At 42.3% G+C, this 15,600-nt stretch overlaps 1 protein-coding gene across 3 annotated transcripts in view; it reads left to right on the top strand.

The window, feature by feature from the left end:
• Positions 1–15,600, top strand: part of LOC135241162 (integrin alpha-4-like) — a 47,185-nt gene that overhangs the window by 15,583 nt on the left and 16,002 nt on the right. For all 3 annotated transcript variants that reach the window (XM_064311319.1, XM_064311318.1, XM_064311320.1), the window contains exons 10-17: positions 1,525–1,633; positions 2,550–2,644; positions 3,866–3,956; positions 4,333–4,378; positions 5,097–5,251; positions 7,032–7,186; positions 14,341–14,493; positions 14,778–14,854. In XM_064311319.1, the coding sequence (XP_064167389.1) occupies positions 1,525–1,633; positions 2,550–2,644; positions 3,866–3,956; positions 4,333–4,378; positions 5,097–5,251; positions 7,032–7,186; positions 14,341–14,493; positions 14,778–14,854 (881 nt within the window). The remainder of the gene's footprint in view (positions 1–1,524; positions 1,634–2,549; positions 2,645–3,865; positions 3,957–4,332; positions 4,379–5,096; positions 5,252–7,031; positions 7,187–14,340; positions 14,494–14,777; positions 14,855–15,600) is intronic.

Below are 15,600 nucleotides of genomic sequence, written 5' to 3'. Positions count from 1 at the left end.
TTTGGCTATGGGATGAGTGAGCGAGTGAGAGGCTTGGGTTCAAATCCCACCTCTGACTCAGGCTAATCTTTAACTTGTTACACTAGTTTGCTTGTTAATTGGTAATTGCCTGAAACAATTCTAACTATTTGCAGCTGTATAATCTTTCGGGAAACTCATTATATTTCTGAGAGCCATTCTCTGTATTTCGCATGCAAACCCCATATAATATCATTTCATGATTGGGGATGGGTATCCCTTCTACAACAGCACTCATCAAAACTGAAGCGGTTGTCTACCTTATTTAAAAGAATTAGCAATCAACAACATTAAAGAACATCTTTTTATTGCCAAGGCGCATCCCATTGTTTGAATCCCTCTGGGTAAAATACAACCACACTTTGGACAGGTTCACTTTCATCATTTTGACTGATTTTAACATTAGCTAGCTTGCTAACGAGTCAACTGAACAAGTGTTATTAGTACCGGTGGCACTGAAATTAAGCGTTGTGATTCGGTCCATTAGGAAATATTACTGGTTGTTTGGGAACTGGTGCCTGATACCGGGTTGTGGTACCAAACCATATTCATGATTCAGCTTGCTACATGACTGTTGGAGTCCTTTTTTACATGCAACAATCAAAATGCTCAAGCATACAGGCAAGATGAAATTAATCATCATGGCCATTTAAGTAAGGAAGTGTATATTATGGAGTCAGAATGGCAAATTTGCATGTGTAGCTACAAGGCTCGCAAGCAAAAAAGAAAACTTCACGCGTGCAAATCCCAAGCTCATGACTATAAAAAAGAACCATGAACGTAAAACAAGGTCATGAGGAGAAAAAAAAAACAGCGTAGGCGCACCAAGGACTTCAGGCATGCAAGTGGGATTTTTGCATTATTTTGCTTTTTCTTTTGCATTATGATCCTGGAAGTCATGTGTTGCAGAATAATAATTAATGACAAGATAGCATAGTATATGATAATGTTCTTATTTTCATAAAGTACATATAGTTAATTAAATTTTTAAATAATATGGACTGTCCCTGGGACCCAAGACTACTGATTTTTTATTTGGCTCATGGTGGGTGGGCTGTTTCACGCCATAGGTTTTACTTGGTCATTTCCAGAGGTCTGTACGCAGATTAGAAATGTGACACTTCATGTAAACAGGTTTGTGTTTCATAATAACCCAAACTCTAACCCTAACCTTAACCCTAATCCTAATCGTCTGAGTGTTTACCCTAAAATTCCAAATGTCTGATATACTTTTTGCTGCATTCATATTATTTAGCTTAGACTACAGTGCACTCTAAATGTCACAGCAGTTTAATGAATGCTATACACCCTTAACACAGTCGAAGAAAGAGCAATTGGCACATTGTCAAGCAATTTCAGCCCTAATGTGATTGAATGGTATGTCAAATCTCACAATATCACATTTTCCTTGGTTTGTGCTGAACAGGAAAGTCCCTACACATGGGAAACTTTGTTATCTTCATAATAGCCAACTACCATTACACGCATGCGTGTGTCTGTTTTCAGGTTAATATGAAGGAAGAAGAGTTTGAGTTAGTAGGAAGCGACTCCTATGCTGCTCGGTTCGGAGAAACCATAACTAATCTGGGAGACATTGATGATGATGGGTTTCCAGGTTAGTTTACCTCTTCACTATCCTTTCTGTTTGATATAAATGCGATAGGTAAGCAGTCTTTCACACTCGAGACCCATGTGTATGTAGCACACGGTGCATTCTGGTGGGATTTTCATACATTACATTACAGGCATTTAGCAGACGCTCTTATCCAGAGCGACTTACACAACTTTTTTTTTTTTTTTTTTTTTACATAGCATTTTACATTGTATCCATTTATACAGCTGGATATATACTGAAGCAATTTCGGTTAAGTACCTTGCTCAAGGGTACAACGGCAGTGCCCTACCCGGGAATCGAACCTGCGACCTTTTGGTTACAAGTCCAGTTCCTTACCCACTGCGCTACACTCCGTCTCCATAGAGAGAGCAGGGATGGGAACATGTATTCCCGTAACCCCAACTGAGTGACAGTTGCTCCACTGTGTCCCTGTAACCCCAGCTGTAAGTGACAGTTGCTCCACTGTGTCCCTGTAACCCCAGCTGTAAGTGACAGTTGCTCCACTGTGTCCATATAACCCCAGCTGTGAGTGACAGTTGCTCCACTGTGTCCCTGTAACCCCAGCTGTAAGTGACAGTTGCTCCACTGTGTCCCTGTTACCCCAACTGAGGGACAGTTGCTCCACTGAGTCCCTATAACCCCAGCTGTAAGTGACAGTTGCTCCACTGAGTCCCTATAACCCCAGCTGTGAGTGACAGTTGCTCCACTGTGTCCCTGTAACCCCAGCTGTGAGTGACAGTTGCTCCACTGTGTCTCTGTAACCCCAGCTGTAAGTGACAGTTGCTCCACTGTGTCCCTGTAACCCCAGCTGTAAGTGACAGTTGCTCCACTGTGTCCCTGTAACCCCAGCTGTAAGTGACAGTTGCTCCACTGTTTCCCTGTAACCCCAGTTGTAAATGATGGTTAAATGTTGCAGATGTTGCCGTGGCAGCGCCTCAGGAGGAAGATTTGCGGGGGGCTATTTATATCTACAATGGAAGGAAGAGCGGGATCGCGCGGTCTTTCTCTCAAGTACGTCCCCGGCGGCTGCTAGTGTGGGCTGGACTGCCCGGGTCCCACACCCGCATGCTAACAGCTGTCCCATTGTTCTCCCCCCTCTCTGGACACATGAGCCAGACAGCCGGAAAGAAAGTGGCGCGATGAATCGCTGCAGTTCCTCAGGCTGCTGTGCTGCTCTTCTGCATGTTTGTGTGGAGTCGTTAAAGGAGTACCATGGTGGTTGAACGTGACACTTCCCAGTTGTCTTCAGGCAACAACAAAACAAATGTGCATACTTTTTTTATTCTTCAGTCATTTCAATGTACTTAAAAACGTATTTTTCTAAGCCTAAATTTCCCACGATAAAAATTCACCCGAACCGTCTGGGCGTGGTAATGAGAACTGTCAGTTTGCTATGATTGATAGACCGTGCCCCGTTACCATAGCTACTCCCATGATGCGCGCTCTCTTTGGGAGACTGAATTTTCACAGGCTAGCTAGCTTAGCAGGTCTAGTATATCAAGTATCGGTAGATAGCTAAGGTAAGGACGTTGACTTATATCCAATTATAATTTTTGCTATCTAGCTAGCCAAGTTAAGATAAAAGCACAACTATAACGTCCTCATAAAAGCAAACTAGCAAGCTAACGTTATCGATAACATTGCCTTATGAAAGCAAACCTCCTAGCTAGCTAACGTTAGCTAGCTAGCTAAATGAATATAACCAGAAATAATCTAAAGGCACTCTAATTTAAGTGAACCTTACGTTAGTCAAATATTTGCATTGTCTGAACAGCAGGACGGTGTGCCCTGTCAGATTTCTTTACGGGTCGTGGAAATGGGAGTGGTTACTGTATTCGTGACGTAGCAAAATGACAACTTTCTCAACCGGTTGAAAATAGGACGATGAATTTAAAATGCATATACAGAAAAAATACAGAACGGACATATTTAATACTTTGCTCATTGTGTTTCTTCAATGCCTCTTGTGCAAATAGCACATAAAACCGAGAAAGTGTGAAAATCACCATGGTACTCCTTTAAAGCTGGTCATTTTCATTGTAACGTGTGCTCAGTTGCCATCTTGGTAGAGAAAGACCTTCCTTTGATAATATAAATAGATTGGTTCTAAAAATGACATCATTAGGTTAACTGCTTACAGAAAACTTGCATTTGTGTTGTCCTCTGCTCTTGTAAAGCAAATGGAAGAGAAGTGTTCATCTTTGTCCATGACTCTGGGTCTTTTCCCCTCAGCGTATCACTGGGTCTGTGCTGGGTAATGCCTTTAAGATGTTTGGCCAGTCGGTGTCTGGAGGAATCGATGTCGATGGCAATGGTTACTCAGGTAACACACTGTGTTTTGATTTTGGCTTTTTAATTCTTAAAAATTAATAAACAGAACTACATAAGATTTTTCAGTGTGAGTTTTGCAAGTAGGATAAGGAGCATAGGTGTAAAGTAACAAACGGTACATTTTTACTTAGAATGCTTGCTAGTAAGTTAGCAGGACTAGCTGTGTGATATCTTTTGAAAAGCTTTTGCTCACTTGTTAGAATAAAGCTAACAGGAAATGGTTTTTTTTTTTTTGGGGGGGGGGGGGCACTAACAGTACCACTCAGTACATGATAATATTGGTGGGGGGTTTTGATGTTTCCCAAAGTTTGGAGGATGTGTCCCTGCTCCCAGGTGTCTGATGTGTTTCACTCTGTATGTGTTCACAGATGTTGCAGTGGGAGCATTGCTGTCTGACTCTGCCGTTATACTGAGGTAAGACAAGCTCTTTATCTCTGTAGCCATGAGTGCAGGGACCGGCTATCTGGACAATCTGCTCTTTGACATGACATCTGCTCAGGAGATGGGTGGAGATGGGCAGATTAGGGTGGAGATGGAGATGGTGGAGATGGGTGTAGATGGGCAGATAGGGGTGGAGATGGCGATGGTGGAGATGGGTGTAGATGGGCAGATGGGGTAGAGATGGGGATGGTGGAGATGGGTGTAGATGGGCAGATTGGGGTGGAGATGGAGATGGTGGAGATGGGCATATAGGGGTGGAGGTGGTGATGGCGGAGATGGGTGGAGATGGGCAGATGGTGGGAGATGTAGACGGTGGAGATGGGTGTAGATGGGCAGATTGAGGTGGGGATGGAGATGGTGGAGATGGGCAGATGGGTGTGGAGATGTAGATGGTGGAGATGGGTGTAGGTGGTCAGATAGGGCTGGAGGTGGCAATGGTGGAGATGGGCAGATGGGTGTGGAGATGTAGATGGTGGAGATGGGTGGAGATGGTCAGATAGGGGTGGAGGTGGCGATGGTGGAGATGGGTGGTGATGGGCAGATGTGGGGGGAGATGTAGATAGTGGAGATGGTCAGATAGGGGTGGAGGTAGAGATGGGTGGAGATTGGCAGATGTGGGTGGAGATGGGTGGAGCTCTCTAAGCTCCATGCATATGGCTGGTGACGGTGGTGATGGCACTGTTTGCGGCAGGACGCGGGCGGTGGTGATGGTGGAGGCCTTCATGCTCCTCCCTCCCAGTGTGAACCGCAGCGAGCCGTCCTGTTCTGCCTCGGTACAGCCCGGCGTCTGCATCAACGCCAGCGTCTGCTTCAGAGTCCGCGGGAGGCGCATCTCTGGGCACATCGGTGAGGGACCCTGAACCTAATGCTATCCCATGCCTTCACCCCTGTGCTGCAGCAGGGGTTTCATTTCCACACCCACGCCACGTTTCTAAAACTTCCCACGGCGCTGTCATTAGGTTGACAGTACTTAGTTGAGTTATTAAATTTAAATTAATTTATTGTATTATTTCAAATTTGATTACAGTTCAGTGGTCAAAGATCACCGTTTAGGGGTCACCCTCAGTTACCCTGTTAGTGGCACAGCACTCTGAATACTGAACCCAGAATGACTAGAGATCACCCTTTATCTACCTCAAGTCTTTAAATTATTTAAAGGGAATTGACCCTCGGCACTTACGAATTCAGATGTCTCTATTTGACTTTGTTAGCGGATCATTCCATCAGCATGCGAGAGAAAACACAATCACACATACAAAAATATAAGCTTTAATGACAAATAATTCAGAAAATTAAGCAGTTTGGTTGTAATATGGGATAAGGATACTGGCACAGTATAGCACAATACAACTCTGTACATATAAGGTCAGATGTGAACATATTAGAATAATTGTTCATAAGTGATGCGCTATCTCAACAAGGTTGCTGGGTACCGCTACTCAGAAACTCACTATGAACTAACACAATTCTACACACATAGCCTATGAATAGTATGAGACAGACAACAATCAATTACACTCGACTCATAACACAAAGGTCTTTAACCATACAATTAGGTTTACAGTCCGGCAGATGTCTTGCTACTGCTGGCCTCGTATGGATGCACGCATAAATAGGTAATGGTCGGTTACACCTCGAATTATGGCGTTACTTACAAGTCAGACTGTGGAGAGGAGAGGAAGAGAGGAAAGAAGGAGGAGAAAGTGATGAGGAGAAATGCAGCTTGGGACAGGCCAGCTTGATCAGTGACACCGGACTCCCAACACGAGCCCGTCTGTACTTCAAGGCGCAGACACAAGGTTCCAAATCAGTGCGAACACTTGGAAGTGCAACGGTACAGCGATCCAGGGTTATTCGGCGGGGACATCGAGGTTAGGGTAGCTTCATAAAAACCAATGTGAGCCACGGCTCGGGTACACAGGAAAAAGGAAAAAGAAAAAATTTGAAAAAGGGCCGGCCTTGGTGACCATTGACTTAAAGTTCCTGGCCGGGTAAGAGAGCGGTCTGAGCTGTCATTGGCTGTTTGGGGGGCAGGTTTCAATAACTTTTGTAAAATATTTATTCCGTTTTTATCTAATTGGATAATTATTTAGCAATGCAAGAAAGGTGAATATACGTTTCCCCCCAACCTTCGTTGTGAATATTAAAAGATAACCATACCATACGTGATTAATTTTGGTTCAGGTTACAGGAAAATGAAGAACTATGAAGGACTGGAGTTAAACCTGCAGACACTGCGGCCCTCCAAAACTGGAGTTAAACCTGCAGACACTGCGGCCCTCTGAAACTGGAGTTAAACCTGCAGACACTGCGGCCCTCCAGGACTGGAGTTAAACCTGCTGACACTTTGGCCCTCCAGAACTGGAGTTAAACCTGTAACACATAGCACCTCTCCAGGACTGGAGTTAAATCTGCAGACACCACAGCCCTCCAGGACTGGAGTTAAACCTGCAGACACTGCGGCCCTCCAATAATGGAGTTAAACCTGCAGACGCTAAAGCCCTCCAGGACTGGAGTTAAACCTGCAGGCACTGCAGCCCTCCAGGACTTGAGTTTGACTGCCCTGGTGAGCTGTAGGACGGTAGGGAGAAAGCACCTGACTGTGTCTGTCTACTGGTTTTGGCAGGGCTGCTGTACAACCTGACCGTGGACGTGCGGCGGAAGGAGGGCTTCCCGCCCCGCTTCTCCTTCAGCGGGAATGGGACGTCCAACACCACGGCGGGGAGGGCCAAAGTCAAACATGAGCAGCTCTCCTGCGTCACCCACCAGGTTTTCATGAGGGTGAGTAAGCCGGGCCCCCGGCTGATGCACACTACACCCCTGCTGATGCACACTACACCCCTGCTGATGCACACTACACCCCTGCTGATGCACACTAGACCCCTTCTGATGCACGCTACACCCCTGCTGATGCACACTACACCCCTGCTGATGCACACTACACCCCTGCTGATGCACAGTACACCCCTGCTGATGCACACTAGACCCCTTCTGATGCACGCTACACCCCTGCTGATGCACACTAGACCCCTTCTGATGCACACTACACCCCTGCTGATGCACAGTACACCCCTGCTGATGCACACTAGACCCCTTCTGATGCACGCTACACCCCTGCTGATGCACACTAGACCCCTTCTGATGCGCACTACAGCCCTGCTGATGCACGCTACACCCCTGCTGATGCACACTACACCCCTGCTGATCCACACTACACCCCTGCTGATGCACACTACACCCCTGCTGATGAACGCTACACCCCTGCTGATGCACACTCGACCCCTGCTGATGCACACTACACCCCTGCTTATGCACACTACACCCCTACTGATGCACATTAGACCCCTGCTGATGCACACTACACCCTTGCTGATGCATGCTACACCCCTGCTGATGCACACTAGGCTCCTGATGTTTGTGTGATCAAGGATGCTGATCTATGCAGTACTGGTATTAATAATCGGTGGGCAGGATACTGCTCAAGCCTCTATAACTACCTGGTAGATATGGAGGACTAAACATGCCAAAATGAAATAAATAAAACATGGAATTATATAAATAAATATTAGGGCTGTCAAAGTTAACATGATAATTCATTATAGCAATATGTGAAATTTTAAAGTTACGAAAAGTTCTATCAGCAACTTTTTTCGCTAGCCAGCATAGCTAGAAAACGTTATTTTGCTCAGAAATAAATGCTGCAAATGATATAACGAAACACCTGACAGTGATACCATATTTACATTTCAGTAGCCTACTACTGCAGCCTAACTAGTTTTGCGGTTTCACTCTATTTACTCATTTAATATACTCCTTAACAATAAAATAAAGCAGCATTTTCTGTGGGGATCCATGTTTTCCCCAGTAAAACAGCGTGAATGCAGTTTTTCATTGTCTGGGCATTGTTCAGAAGAAGCAAGCTGCCCTGTTGTCTAACAATGTAAACAGGCTTGTCTGTTTAAGCAACTGGCTCGGTGCACAGAAATAGAAGTATAGCCTAAATGTTGTATCCAAAGAATTGAAAGTATATAGCCTATAGGGGTGTGCAGAGACATCATTATCTGTATCTGTATCTGTATCTGTTCAACCAACAAAATTATCTGTATCCGTAGTCGGAATGGGCGGGGCTTAAACCGGAAGTGGATGGGGCATAACCGGAAGTTTGTATTTTAATGTCTTAGCAAAGCCCCTAGTGGTTGGCACGCCGGCGTGCCGAGATTACTGAACTCAGACATTCAGTGCTACTGCAACCGAAGTATGAGTTAAAAACAGAAACGCTTTGTTTTAGTTTCATAAGTAGACCACACATGACAACTATGCCGAATACGGAGTTTTGCCACGCCACCATTGTCACTCTGGTCCTTCATTTAACACGCACCCCCTCCCTGCAACTACACCCCCCACCCATGACATAATGAACAATATTGTCTATCTGCGCATTCATACAAATATTCTTTCACCACTCAAATATCGTATTCCGTCATAGCAACAAGATAAATCCAACAATAGCCCTAAGATATGCAAATACAGCAGTGAAAATGCTGCTCACTGAATAATGAAATAAACGAAACAAAGTTTTAAAAAATGATACCATGTTATTCTACAGTCAATATCTGGGACTAAGTATTGAATAAATATACAACCTTACCGTTGGTTTTACGCGTAGAGGTGTCCCTTTTGAGACTGAGTGGTCATATATTGTCTTGGACAATCCGTTTGTGAAATATATGCGCATTTGTGATGCTTGGGTAGGCTACTTTCCAAAATAGCTGTGAGTAATACCACATGTGTCGTTTACGGCTTTGTCGCCCTTTTTAGTACAGTCTGGCTTCATTGACATTTAATTTATTCAGTAGGTGTATAAGCTTTCTAACGATGTATAACATCGTCTAATTTTGCTTTTGGAATAGCGTTTTTTTAGGTCAGCATAAGCAAAACTTTTCTTATCATCGCATTCACTTAGGAGTCACTCTGTGGTAGCAGTAAAAGACGCTGCACCTAACGAAACATGGTCAACAATTTTTCGTAATTTCTTGGAAAATGCTATTATTATTGAGGACTTCTGGGTATAGGTAAGCCATATGTTTGCTGATAGACCTAGCTGACATCGTTTTCTGGAGCAAAACAGAAGCAAATAAAACAGTATCATTGATTTACTGTCTCCATCTACTAAACATAGATAAGATTTCATCATTGCTATGTAAGTATTACTGATCAAAATACTTCAGTTATATAAGTTATTTTTTAAATTGAGGTTCATTAAATAGGTTAGTGGTATTATATAATGTGGATGTTTTACACTGTAATGTAAGCGTTAGTTAGTAGTGAAATAATTTTTGTGAAGCATGCAACGGTGATGACGTGAGAGTTGGAACATTGCCAAAACGTGGTGGACAGTTGAAAATTGTTTTCATGTCGTCCCATCGCCATACAAGAAAACATACGGGAGTACAGAGTATAGAAATACATACAAGAGTTAATTATTACACATTTAGGTACTGTACCAAATTGTGTGACAATATTTTTGCATTATTTTTAATCTGATAGCAATGTTTCATCTTAAACCTTCATAAGGGGCTCATTTATATGCTTTATAATGGACAAAAAGCATTTTATTCATTTTTGGAGAGATTTTGGATATGTTTCTGGACACCTAGATATTTTAGACCACTGTAGTGACAAGAAGGCTTGTAATTCACACTTGAAAATGATGCAACAGTGAGTTTCTTGAGTCAAAACAATTGATTCGTAGTGAAATACGTGAATTTTTTGTGATTTACAGCCATGCATAATTTAAACATTTTGAATCGATTTGGAGACGCTGGGTACACTGCTTAGTTTTTGCTTCATAAATTTATAGTAGTTCTACATATCCACCCTTAGATTTTATGAACATGTGGTCAAGATGTTTTTGATCTAGCACATTTATAGTTTATCTGCTGTATATTTGCAATCTCTCAGTATTTCACTGCAAACTAAAAAAGTGCAAATTCATTTTTGATTTTTTGTCTAGACAATTGCATTTGTGGCACCTTATTTCTTCCAAAATTATGAATATAATCTAATCTGCGTTAGTATTAAATGGTAAATGGACTGCATTTATATAGCGCTTTTATCCAGTATTGTAAATTGTACAAATGTCTTGCTTCATTTAAGCCATTTTCAAGTCTCTGTGGTGTTCACATCTGGAGTTATAAAGCTTTAAATAGGGTACCCCCTAAATGGGCAAGGATTGGCAAGATTTGGCATGTGCGTTAAGGGGTTAATTGAATTCCAATAATAAATAAACATACATTTGCATAAAGCAAGCATATTTGTCCACTCCCATGTTGATAAGAGTATTAAACACTTGAAAAAGGTTTAAGGTACATTTTTGAACAGATAAAAAATGTGTGATTAATTTGTGATTAATCGCAATTAACTATGGATCAATCATGCAATTAATCGTGATTAAATATTTTAATTGATTGACAGCCCTAATAAATACATAAATAAATAATGTAATTGGTCAATAATTATATAAATAATTATATAAATAAATTATATAAATACTATTTTTTTTGAAGTTGAATTAAATTGAATTAAATCGTTGTCACCTCATGATTGTCCTTTTCACAATAACATACTTGTAACACATTCTATTTTATTTCATAATATCATGTTGTATTTACCAGTGTCTTTTCAAATTACTTATTTCCGAATGGCGTTTTTACAGTAATTTCAAACTCTATTTTCCATTGCATAATGAGACTTTTCAAAATGGTAAAACCTTTCAATCAACATGAGTAGGGAGTGATCACTCACGGTCATTGGTTGCTCACACATTCAAGCAAAAGCAGTAACGTTGCAAATGTCGATCTGCATGTTAAAATTATAGCTAGCTAGTTCGGTAAGCCGTAGTGCTGTAGCTATTGATGCACTAGTTACTCCACGCACATTCATTCCCAACATAGGGTGCAAATCAGCAAACAATGCTTCCACAAATGTATTGAATGATTGCAGATCCTTTACTGGAATGAAAGCAAGTTGCAAAAACACGAAACGCACAGGTTAAAGTTATCATGATGATCTAACAATCTGTGATTAAGAACATTGCTTGCTTGCTACGTAGCTAGCGGGGCTAATGTGGCTAGCCATCCCACTCGAACTACCTGCCTAGCAGGGTTGGTGAAGTGTCTTCATGGCTGTCTCCCAAAAGATAGGCAGAAGCTAGTTTTAACTAGTCACTAGCAAATGAAAGTGCCTTTATTTAGATCCAACAGTCAAATGTTGGCTTCATTGTTTTTTCATAACTATGCTAGCTAGGAACATCACTGAATAAGAACCTACTGTTTGGTCGCTAACCAGTTATCAGGGCTAATGCTGCTGGCCATCCCACTCACTGTTCCTGGCCAGCAGGGCCGTCTCCCTTATTACTGCCTCCTCAAATGCTGACAGAAGCTAGAAAGCTAGTTTTAACTAGCTGCTTAGCACATGCCAGTGCCATTGTTTTGATCCAGGTCTCATTTCCTTAACTTTTTATTCATTATTCAGCTTACGTTTGAAAATTGTTTTCTTGTCGTGTACCGAAAACATCTGCATCATATAGTCAGTGGATGCAATACCTTGCCTCTCCTAACTGAATATTATGTTATAGCATTGAAACGAGCATAGGTAGCTATCTAACTACCAGCCCACAGATTTGACCCATTGCACCAGGCACTGACCAGAACAAGATCAAATAATCAATTGCAAAAGATTACGAAATCAGTGGGCAGGTCCAGCCCCGCTGGGTTTGATTGAAGGAAGTATTACCATTTTGAAATGCGTCATGAAAAACGGCGTTCAGAAATAAAAACGCCATTTGGAAAATAAGTAATTCGGAAAAGTTTCATTATTAAATGAAAAATTATATTCGGAAATACGACATGTTATTATGAAACAAAATATAACTTTATTGTGAAAAGATCAGCCATGAGGTGTGAATTATTTAATTATTTCAAGATAAAATGAAGTATTGATTTAATTATTTACAAATGTGTGTATTTATTTATATATTTATTTATATAATTCCACATTCATTTAATTATTTTATTTTGACACATTTAGTCCTCCATAGGCAGAGGTAGTAACTGAACTGAAAAGAATGAGAACTTTGGATATACAACAAAAGAAACATACACCGTGGAACCTAATCAAATTGTAAATATTATTATGTAGCCGAGGGCAGCAACCGCGTCAAAACCAAAACCAAAACCAAAACCAAAAAAGAGCCACACGAGAGAGCCAGAGAACCGCAGACAAACGTGCACATCACAAACGTGCGCACACACGCACGTACATGGCACATGCATGCCCACACACACACAATCACACACACACACGTACACATTTACACACAAACACATGCAAACATATACTCGCAAGAAAGGCATGTGGAGGAAGCTGGAAAGAAACACAAAACGCTGGTAACATCATATCCTCAAAAAAACCCATCAGCCTGCTTTCTGCCTGGACACTTGGGATGGAAGGGAACTGTAAGAATGACATGATTGCAAGGCTCAACACAGTCAGAGAGACAGAGCAGACTCAACACAGTCAGAGAGACAGAGCAGACTCAACACATTCAGAGAGACAGAGTAGACTAAACACAGTCAGAGGGACAGCAGACTCAACACAGTCAGAGATAGAGCAGAATCAACACAGTCAGAGAGACAGATCAGACTCAACACAGAGAGACAAAGCAGACTCAACACAGTCAGAGATAGAGCAGAATCAACACAGTCAGAGAGACAGAGCAGACTGAACACAGTCAGAGAGACAGAGGAGACTCAGCACAGTCAGAGACAGAGCAGACTGAACACAGAGAGACAGCGCAGACTGAACACAGTCAGAGACAGAGTAGACTCAACACAGTCAGAGACAGAGCAGACTCAACACAGTCAGAGAGACAGAGGAGACTCAGCACAGTCAGAGACAGAGCAGACTCAACACAGTCAGAGAGACAGAGCAGCCACTAAACAGTTTTTTCATGTCTCAAAGTTGACATCAGTCAAACTTTGATTTCATCAGATTTCTGTTTTTGTTCTCATGTGACAGCAGAGTATCAAAATCCCTCACGACCAAAATCCGGTGAAGAATTCTGTGGTTAGTGACCCCCATTTGCGCTACGGTGTTAAGTGTGTGCACCACCGCATCAGCGAGACAAAAATGTACGCGATAGAAAGTCGAATAGTGCAAGCTGTATGGCAATCTTAAGATTTTGTTGGTCATACATTATATTCAGAGCCTAGCATTTGTGTGTTGTGTGCTATTAGTGACAATGACGGTTGTTGATAGAAATGCCTGAGGGTTTGTTCCAGGTGGGGAATTGGTACAGTATGTTTGCTTTGAGTAGAGGAGTCACACATGGTGCAGGCAGAGGTGCTGGCATAGACTGTTATTACAGAGAGGACCTGGGTGTGTCAAAGTGTGTTAAAGCACTTTAAAGTGTGTGAAAGTGAGTTAAAGCACTTTAAAGCATAGGCGTAGATTTTGGGGGGGACACACAATATTTGGAACACGTGCATTTGTCCCCCCCAATAAAAACATGAAAGAAGCATTTCCACCATAAATTGATGCAGAAAAGGAACAAATTGGTGCATAAAATTCACCAGAATGCAGGAAATTAAGTGTTTGACGCTCAAAATTTCCCCCCAGACCCCCCACTTAATGTGTCCCCTCCAATGTTCAAATGAAACATACGAGTATGATAGTCTGTTAAAACACTTTGAAGTGTGTGAAAGTGAGTTAAAGCACTTTAAAGTGTGTGAAAGTGTGTAAAAGCTCACAAGGCTAAAACAGAACAGAAAGAAGTACCTGAATAGGTTACCTGCTGCGTGCACAAGGTTTGAGCTCTCACAAATTTTAGCGAGCGATTCTCAGCTCTCATTTATGGATTTATCTTCTCTCTACAGAAAGATGTGCGAGATATCTTCACCCCAATTTACTTTGAGGTGAGGTATGAGCTGGGAGACCATAACGTCATTCGGTCCGCGTCCAAGAGCTTCCCTGCGCTGAAGCCTGTGCTGCAGCAGCGAGAGGGACTGACCAACACAGTGCTCAACAAGGCAAGTGGGCGGGTCTGCGACTTCCTCCCGCTGCATCCTTTCTTCAGAGAGCTTTTGGGCTCTACGTTCATTTTGAATACTGAAAATTTGTATTTAAAGTCATTGCTTTTAAATTCTGTACACCCTTACATACTGCTCAGCTGGCAGCCATTCAGTGCCCCCCCCCCCCCCACAGCAGCTTAATGGCAGCTGTACAATAGGGGCTGTCATGCTGGAGAGCTTTCAATCGCACATTTTCATGATTTTTTTATTTGTTTAAATAATCCTATTCCATTCGCCCACAGACTGAGTTCGCTCGACACTGTGCCTGGCCTAACTGTTCATCCAATCTGCAGCTGTCTGCGAGACTGGTTTTACCACAGTAAGTATGACATATCTGCCATTTCTGCTGTGTAGCACTGAACATGTCTGTGTTTGTTGTCTGAGAGTTGATCCTGGGTTCATTTGGTACTGAGACACACAGAGACACAGTGTGAGGACCTTAAGCAGCCCGGTTCCTGTTCTCGTAATGGGTGTTAATCTGACTCTCATTCTTCAGCAGAAGTAGCCTGTTGTTTCACACCTCTCAGCAGTGGTTCCATTTCACGTACCTTACGATGTTTGTGGTTTTAACCCTGTAGCACCCTCTTTGTAACATAAGCATGAAACTGAAAAAAACAGAAATAAAACGGTTACTATTCTTGAACCCGTTTAACTATGGGAATAAACTTTTGAAAGGTAACCCTTGGTTATTCTATTACTCTGAATATTACCGAAACAAATTAACAGAAGCGTATCATGTAACCAGTTTGATTGAGGCATATGCGGCAGTGTTGTATAATGGGTAAGGGGCTAGCCTTGTAACCTAAAGATCACAGGTTTGATTCCCAGATAGGAGCAAGGTACTTAACCAGCATTGTTTCAGTAAATATCCAGATACGAGTTTCACCATAAACATTTCACCATAAAAATGGAAAGAATACAGTGAATGCAAATAAACCTGCTCTGGTCCAAATACGGGTCGGTGAAACTTAAGGGGTTAATGACATAACGTGGCAACCACAGAGACACAGCACTTATTTCCTGCATCGGACAAATTTCCTGTGTTGCCTCCTTAGAGAAACCCAG

The sequence above is a fragment of the Anguilla rostrata genome, chromosome 15 (assembly GCF_018555375.3).
Source record: "Anguilla rostrata isolate EN2019 chromosome 15, ASM1855537v3, whole genome shotgun sequence".
Lineage (NCBI taxonomy): Eukaryota > Metazoa > Chordata > Actinopteri > Anguilliformes > Anguillidae > Anguilla > Anguilla rostrata.
Note: the sequence above shows the minus strand (reverse complement) of the source record. Positions and strands in the feature narration are given on the sequence as shown.